Source organism: Solea senegalensis, linkage group LG7, assembly GCF_019176455.1.
Source record: "Solea senegalensis isolate Sse05_10M linkage group LG7, IFAPA_SoseM_1, whole genome shotgun sequence".
In the NCBI taxonomy this organism is placed as follows: Eukaryota; Metazoa; Chordata; class Actinopteri; order Pleuronectiformes; family Soleidae; genus Solea; species Solea senegalensis.
The window spans coordinates 25,409,654-25,418,539 of record NC_058027.1 but is presented as its reverse complement, the minus strand read 5'-3'; the positions used below and the strand labels follow the sequence as shown (position 1 = coordinate 25,418,539).

The 8,886-nt window shown below is 39.2% G+C and overlaps 1 protein-coding gene across 1 annotated transcript; it reads right to left on the bottom strand.

Annotated features, from left to right (window-relative positions):
* Window positions 1-4,365: 4,365 nt before the first annotated feature.
* On the bottom strand, window positions 4,366-5,738 carry LOC122772480 (aminoacyl tRNA synthase complex-interacting multifunctional protein 1-like). Its single transcript, XM_044030576.1, has 2 exons — window positions 5,500-5,738; window positions 4,366-4,563 (listed from the first exon to the last, which is right to left on the bottom strand). Exons 1-2 carry the CDS (start codon window positions 5,713-5,715, stop codon window positions 4,381-4,383), a joined length of 399 nt encoding a protein of 132 aa, XP_043886511.1. The 5' UTR covers window positions 5,716-5,738; the 3' UTR covers window positions 4,366-4,380.
* Between the last annotated feature and the right edge of the window lie 3,148 nt (window positions 5,739-8,886).

Here is an 8,886-nt window from a genome sequence, read left to right as displayed (position 1 = left end):
CAATTCTTACTTCTTACAATTCATTCACAGCTTGTCAGAGCGAGCGGACTGCTGAACAGGCAGTAAAACTCAAGCCGTTAAATGCGTTCTTTTTCAAAACAAGTCTGATGCTTTCACACGTGTGTCTCGTGAACAATACATGTCAAGCTCGTTAAATGCGTTCTTTTGTGACACGAACAAAGCACACGTGTGTCTTTCGTGCAAAACATTTAGGAGGAGGAAAGTGCAAAGCTTTCACCTTAATCCATGCATCCGGTGTCATTGGAGCGAAGCAGAGTGAGAAATTCTTGGCTTCAGATTTTTGTGAGCATTGAGCTACTTGTCTCTGCTCCATTTTTTTAGACAAAGGAAAAGACTTCCTGCAAATTAGACAATACTTTACCAGAGCTTACTCAATCCACGGTTTGCAAGGTTTGTATTGTGCGGAATGTGTTTCCTTTTTTTATGTTGCTCACTTTAGCCTCGGTGTCTTGGGGGTTGATAATGGATACCAAAACATTAAATATGATTTCAACCGACACAATAGCACTTACAAAAAAACATTTGCTACCACCCATGAGAAAAGTAAAGAAGTTGTACTTTGTGATGCACCTTTGATCAGACGCCAACATTTAATTGCTAAGATCCGTAACAATCGGTTGCTATGACCCACGTTAATGGTCTAGTGTCTATAATTTAGGAGGTTTTATTGATATATAGTATATAAGTATGTTTGATGATAAGCTTTTTATATGTATACTTTAGGCAAGGTCATGTTTTATGGAAGCAAGACCTAGACAACTTAGTCAGCCCTGGTCAGAACTTACATCTCAAATTTTTTTAATATTATAAAAAGGTGTAAATTGGACTTTTAATGTGTAATTTCTCTAACTCTGAACTGTAGAAATGTCTGATTTGCAGTCTGGTAGTAGTCATAGATGTCCTGAATACATCCTAGTCAGTCCTGGTCAGAACCTATGGACCCTATTTTTTTCCAACTAGCATTGGTGGAACGACAAGATCCAACAAAATCCAGGTGAACAATTATTGATTTGATGTTTCCTCAATTTCTTAATTTTCTGGCAATTTGCTGCATAATTGCTGGCAAAAACAATCTGACATGCAGCCATTTTCCAGCAGTTAGCATAGCTGTTAGCCATTACTGTTTGTAGCCAACCACTTAGCATTCACATCAAAAGAAAGATTGACTGAAAGAGGCCAAAAGTAAAATATACAAAAGGTAAACTCTCAAAGTTTTCATACCAAGAACCACCTGAGAAAATATTGAGCTCCTGAAGTAACGCAATTATCACATCATATTTCTGATTTTTCACCAGAGGAAGCTTGCGTACCACTGGTGCTACATGGGTTCACAAGTCCCAGGTAGAGCCGCTAGCTTCAGCGCGAAAGAAGCTTTACGGCGTCAGACCTTCATTAACTCCTGCAGTGTCTTCCAAAATGTGTTCAGACACAATAAACGAGGGCTGACACACATATTTGGTAATTTGATCTCACACTTCTGGGAGTCTCCGCGGCATCCAAACACCACACCAACACTGACACCAATAAGCTCTAAACCTGACAGACAGGACATGAAGATTTAATGCTAAGACATTGTCAGCAGCCTTAAGAAAAGATAAAAAAAAGGAAAACATCCAGGTAAAGAGGTGACAAATTCACACACACACACACACACTCAGCCAATACTTCACTTCACTTCTTCTGAGACGTCAGGTGAAAAGAAGAGATTAAGCTTAAATCCCATTTGTTATGTTGAAAAACAGCATTATCAGGACATTAAGCTGAAGAGGGCTTTCAAATACGACACACGCATCAGAGAGAGTTTGATTACATCAGTAATTTCTTCAACCAGGCTTTTCTGGGATGTTTGGCAACTTGCATACTTAATTTTTTCATTCTTTCCTCTTTTTTTTTTGCACAGTACACAGTCACAGCTGTTCTGCCTGATCAGCTCTACTTAATATTTGTTTGCCACAGCGACACGGTGAATTTCAAACAGCAGTGACATTGCCGTTGCCCTGTACCTCCGCTGTTTGTGTGTTGAACCATTGAAACGGAAGCTGCCATAATCAATGTTCTTAATTATGGAATCAAAAATAAACAAATAAATCGCACCAAATTCCGCAGTTGTACGATACAACTTGTTTCTCTTACCGGGACAGAAACAAGAAATACAACGTGTTATAAATTATATAAAGATATAATGTTTTTTAAATCGTACAGTTGGAAACACGTTTGGAGCAGTTTGATGAACCAGTTACATCTGCTCTTCACCTGCATCTGCTCTGCTCAGTCGTTCGCGGCTGATGAGCAGATGCAGGTGTGGTCATCAGCTGCTGATGACCACACCTGCATCTGCTCACAGCAAGTGGGTGTGAGCAGTCCAGGCTTTCTTCATCTGTAAACGGGCTCTGTTTTTGTGTGTGTAGAGTGTGAGTTTCTTGTCTAAAAGACAAACAAAAACAAACCAACAATGCTTTAAAACATAAGCATTGCTTGGACCAAGCATGTTCGAATCCACTTTGATTGTGAATGCATTTGTTAGATGTCAGATCGTCTGAAAGTGGTGTTTTTCGGGCACTGATCTCAGTCCCTTTATTGATCTTGCTTCATTTGAATTCAAAGCATGATGCAAAGTCAATACCAGTTTCAAGCAGTGGTCATTCATTTAATTCCACTCCTTCTCATGGTTTGAGCTTTACACATCTTCAGGCTTTCAAAATGTGTATGTTGCAACAAAGACCATTGTGTCTCTGATGAATGTAACCTTCTTCTTCTTCGCTTTTGTTCCGAGCCAAACTGAAAGATAATTTTTTAAAAATTTCACAAATTAAACCCAATTTAAAAAGACCAGTACTTTTTGATGTTTTATATAGTTGGTGAAAAATGGGGGAAAAAAAAAAAATTCTTTCATCAGAAGATAAATGTATGATATGTTTTAATATAGTAATGGAAATTAAAGATTTAACTTTTCCTTTTAAAGTCCTCTTTTGGAGAAGATTGGATATAGTCAATAAAAATTGTGAGCAACTCGCCAACCAATACATTTAAATATTTGAATTTTAAATCTAACATGAAAATGTTTCGCTCTTAAACTGTTGTTTGTTCTAAGCTGTACAAAAGTCACTACTAAACTTTTTAGAATATCACACTGTAAATTAATTGGGGGGGTTTTGACAGTGGCTTCATATTTGATGTTGCTTGGCATTTGCAACATCTTAAAGCTGATACTGGCTGGCTGGCTTCTGTCAAGTGTTTTATTCCTCTTGGCTAAACCTTCTCAGAATGTGAACACACAAACACATTTTCAGTTTCCAATGCCAATTCTGCCAGTTAACAACTCAAGAGTAGCACCAATCACTTTTGAGCAGAAGCCTGAAACAGGTTTTGATGGCAACTTTGAAGTTTGAGCGCGTTAGTCGGGAAAGCACACCTGCAGTGGATTGATGGGAATATTTTCTACAAGTCTGGTCAGATGAACTTCATAACAATAACCTTTTAGTTAATAATTACAGCCACATATAGCCACATTTTATCAATGGTTAAATCTTTGGAAAGTCCTTTACGCTAACCCTGTAATGACTGGTTCACTTTCTTTTAAAATACACATTTGATTATTTAAACTAAACAATGCAATTGGAATATTTATCCTTACAATTGGCTACAAAAAAATAGGTTAAATCCAAAGCAGTGAATGATCGTAGATTGACTGTTTAAAATCAGCGGTCACTGGTCATTTAGCGAACAACAAACACAACCGAGAGTTTGAGAATGCATCATGATTGTTGTGGAGTGTTGCTTCTGGCAGCAAGGAGGCTCAACGACACCCTTCATTTCCTAAAGACAGAGGCAGTTTGTGGGTACTATTCTGAGAAATTCTTTCAGTGGTCAACAACAATCACCATCAACTGTGGTGATGAAGCATCGCTACAATCCGACATCATGATATTCAGGCTGCCTGGATTTATTTCGATTTTATGGCTGTAGAATTTTTGCTTCTGCCCCTTTTTCCAAGAGTACTTTCACTTTCTATATCTGGCCATTATTCAACCGTACTGAGAAGCTGACGTCACAAACGTGCGACGAGCTGGTGAATCTTGTCTGTTTTGGGCGGTCGTTCCGCGGAAGTCCTGGGGTTCTACCGTAATGACAAGTATATGAGCGCAAAGCTCTATTTCTCTGCTTTTTTGGTATCCATCCATCTCAACTGACCTATGGCTAAAGGCGGGGTCACACACTGAACAGGTCTCCAGTGCATAGTTTTTGAATTTCCTAGATATCGCAAACGGTCTAGGAGTTGCGGTAATTAGTAACGTAGTACGCATGCCAAATCCTGTCGGCGACGACTGAAGGCATAACCTCTTTGTGAGGGAACAATAATCAGACTGTAGTACCTGGGAAGCCCTGGAAAGTAACCCTTTCTCCTGGTACTGCTCCACCTGGAGGATCGAGGATTTCAACCTTGTCTGGTGAGCTGGCACACATCACCATCGCCTGGGACACCACCCCTCTCATCTTGGCTGGCTTCAGGTTACAAAGAAGGACTGCCATGCGGTTCTGCATCTGCATGGGCGACAGAAGATAAAAACTACAGTTTTACAGCCCACATGCTTTACACAACAGTGAAAAAAATAAACATTATACCCAATTTGCTCAGTACCGTACTGTAGACGTCTGTCCTAACAGTTATTCAACGTCTCGTCTGCCGCTGACTCGCGTTAGTGAATGGTGTCTATTGTTTATCCACACTCAGAAGTGCAGCCATGAATGTGTCAAGTATGTCCTCAGATTTTCATTTCTTGCTTGGCTAACATAAAAAAGATAACTAATATAATTAAGACGGTTAACGACAAAGTCAAACAGGAATCTGAATATAGATTTATCGTTTCTGTGAGTAATGGACTGACATGAAAACAAAAGGCAGCAATAGCTCAATCTTTCCAACTGTAATCAGAGAACACTTTATAAGACCGTGCTACTAAATTGCACTGCTGCGACACAGTCAGCCAAAAACGTGTTTTTACTTAGACTTGTCATTCATTTTGTATTTTACGAAAATACCGCCTATACATTAAAAACTGTGGCCACTTCCAAATATTTCATTTTCAAACAAATGTCTCATTCTTTACAATTAGGGGAACTAAATCAGTTTAATGTTGTTTAATGTTAATCAATAATATGCTTAAACAACCATGTTTTAGACAACACACAATCAGGTGATTAATTCTGGATGTCCATGCGCAGACTTACTTTCTGAATAACAGTTTCAGTGTTGGAACCACTTCAGACAGAATTCATGAACAGAGACACACGCAGATCTCTCCTCATGATTAGGAACCGTGAAAATCCGTCATAGACAAACAATTTCGCTGTTAACGTCAGCGCTTATTGATATTAAAGTACTTCAAAAATTAGCCTCGGGCCTCTAGTACCGGGTTTCCTATTAAATACCAAGTATTTAAAAGTATAAAACTTTAGAAGAAGTTACGCAGCAGGTACCTGGTCCAGAGGTATGTGCTTGACCAGCCCGCTGACCACTGTTCTAGGTAAAGCCTCTCCCACATCAACCTGCTCCACATAGAGACTGTCGGCATCTGGATGCTTGTCTGCGGTGATAATGCGTCCAATACGCAGGTCTAAGCGAGACACGTCCACCTTGGCGTCCTCTTGAGTGGGGGCTGCTGCCTTTTTCTCTGCTTTCTCTCCTCCTGGCATCAAAGAGGGGAAAAAACTGTTACACAACCAAACCCAAGACTTCAAAGTTCATTTTTCATGTTATTAAATTGAAAATCTAATAAGGGTTCGTCGGGACAATTTGGTTGCACGTCCAATGCAGACGTACCGTCAGACAGTAGCTGTCCATCATGTGTTAAAGACAAGTTTGCTGAGGAGAGGCATCTGTGAGAGTTTTCATGGTTTTACACTAAATGTGCATGACATTATAAGAAATGCTTTCTGCAAAGGACCGAGAAGGTTTCAGACAGCTGGTATCTTTCCAAGCAAAACCATAAAAGAAAAAAAAAAAAAGAAGAAAAAAAACACATAGTTGAAACAATTCTGGGCATCTGTCTGGAATTGGATTTAATTTCCTCCCATAATTGAAAGCAAAACTTACCAATAACAGGCCTCGGGGTGGCATGTATTTCAAGTGATCCATAAGTAAATCAAAATGAGGAAAAAGACAATTATTTTCTTCTACATTTTTTTTCCAAGGAATATATATAATGCCATGACATATAACATATGTCAGGGTATTACATATTCCATGACACTGACGGCCACTCATGGCTGAAAGTAATGGTTTTGACGTCATCATTATGTGCTGCGATTTGAGCATTCATACTATTGAGACTGTAGAAATTAGATTATAATTGCATGTCAAAGTATCAAAGGGTTTGAATCAAATTAGAAAAACAGATTTAATGTGTTTTGTGGATCTGGATAAAACCTGGTTATGCAAAAATATATCAAATGTTTTTTTTCTGCCTAAAGCTCTGAAAATCTGATGTTTGTTGCTTGTCCAAATAGCAACTCAGTAGAGGCTGTGGTGGCTGTGGATCAGAGAAGAAGACTGCCCAAGATTTGCTGTAAAGACACACTATAAATACTATACATCCCATTTACCAATCAAACATGGTCGAGAGTTCAAAACTGACGGTGAGCATTGGATCGGTGTCTGCCACGTCATCAAAAAAGACAACACCAAATAAAATCCTTACATGTAAAATGTCAATTTCCAAATATTTTCTACAACCCTTTGCAAGTAAAAGTCTACTAGGAGGGAAAAAAGATGTTCCATCTTACCATTACTGTGACATAAGTGAACTTTTAATCTTACACCCGTGTTGGAATTTGACCCTAAATCAAAGTGCGTTTTATGAGCGCCATAATAGCCTGTGTTTTACTCCTTTCACCCAGTCCATTGCAAAAGGAGTACAACCACAAAAGCGTGTATATGAAAATTGGATTCCCAGCCAGACGAGACTGATCTCACACACAGCGAATTGCCCCCAGTATCGTTATTGAAGAAATGGAACACGTTCAATTTTTATTCGCTCATCACACCTCTGATGGCAATTAATGAGTTAAATTAATTGAGCTCATTCTTGCTTTCCAGTGTGAGATTGCACAGAGGATATTATAGAAAGAATGTTTTCCATCACTGGGAAGATGTCGAGTCTCCAAAGCAGATGGAATTTTTAATTAACACAAAGCCACTGGCTGTCTTACTATAAAACCCTGGGTCTAAAGGGAGCATTCACAAATTAGTACTCCAGTATGTTGTTCATATTTATTCATACAGTGTATATGTCAAATGTTTTACACAGTAAATAGAGAAACGATTCTCACATTCCATCTCTTATTGTGGTCGTGTTTTATGGTTTATGTATGCCGTGCCGTTGACGTGGTTCGGGCATCTGATTGCGATGCCCTCTGGGCACCTTCCATTGGAGGTTTATCAAGGTGAACTCAACTGAGGGACGACCCCAGACTAGACCCAGAACTCACTAAAGGGATTTTCTATATCCTATCTGTCCTGAGCCACCTTAGAATCCCTCAGGACGGGCTGGAAACTATTGCTGGAAATCATCGCTCTGGAGAACACTGCTCAGCCTTTTGCCACTGCAAACTTATTTAGTTGTCATTGCTGCCTCTACAATTCTGATTGTGTCCAAAAATGAGTCACTCTCTCAATCATTGTCTCTTCCTTGATCCTCCACATGAGGGTCTTGGTAGGCTGGAGCCAATCCCAGTTGACAACAACCATTCACTCCAATGGTCTTAGGCTGTTGGTAGAGTGTATGATTCTATAAACATACACCAACTCTCGCCCATGATAAGAAATAGGGATTTCTTTTGAAATTTGACCTTTTCTTTGTTATGTAATGAGTTGGTCGATTCTTACCAAAGTTTAATGAAAGCATAGTTAGGTCATTACCTACCCATTACGAACATTTCTGATCGATCCATCCATCCAAATCTAGACAGTAAGTTGGTAACTAACTTACAGGATTAGCTTTAGGGTTATGGAGATAGGGCTAGGGTTAAGTAGATGGTAGGGGATGGCAGGCTGTTGATTGAGTGTCGGGTTCTATATACCCACACCAACTTTCCTTCAATCCCAATGACTTTGGACAGAGATATGATATTTTATATTTTAACCCAATATGAAAGTTTTGACTTTCTTGAAAATTTGATATTTTTTTGTGATGTGAGAGGGAACATAGTTACCACAAAAAATTCAGATTGACCCGTCAGAAAACTGGAGAGTGGAAGTTGCTAACAGAGGGCCAAATATACAGGATTAGGGTTAGGATTATGGAGATGGTAAGGGATGGCATGGTGAATCTTAGGTTGTTGGTGTCTGTGTCTGATTATGAATATAAATATAATTTGAATATAGCTAATATATACAATTCTAAGGATAAAACTAAGTATTTAAATAATAGTGAATCACTAAATCACAATTCTGTTTTATAAATGTGGATTTGTTGGTGTATTTCTTTTTTGTGCTAACAATGTCTCTCTGTCACAGAGCACAAAGTGTACAAATTATGAAATCACACAAATTGCAAAGCAGAATAAAACCAGCCAAACATGTAATGATGTCTGCAGGTGTGTGGGGGGATATTCAGAAACAGCATGCATGCTCCGTAAACGCTCAATGGGGCAATAAGGCTTAAAAACCCCTTTACTATTCATTTTTATGAGATATCACATGCTGTCTGAGTGTAGGGCTTCCTCATCATCTGCAACAGAGCACTTCCTGGACGTGAGCCTGAGCCCGTCATTCTCAGATGCTCTGTGCGTGAGGGCGGAGAGAAGAACTCTCAACACAGAGGTAAACTGAGGGCAACTGCTCAGTGCGAACACTGCAAAGTAACT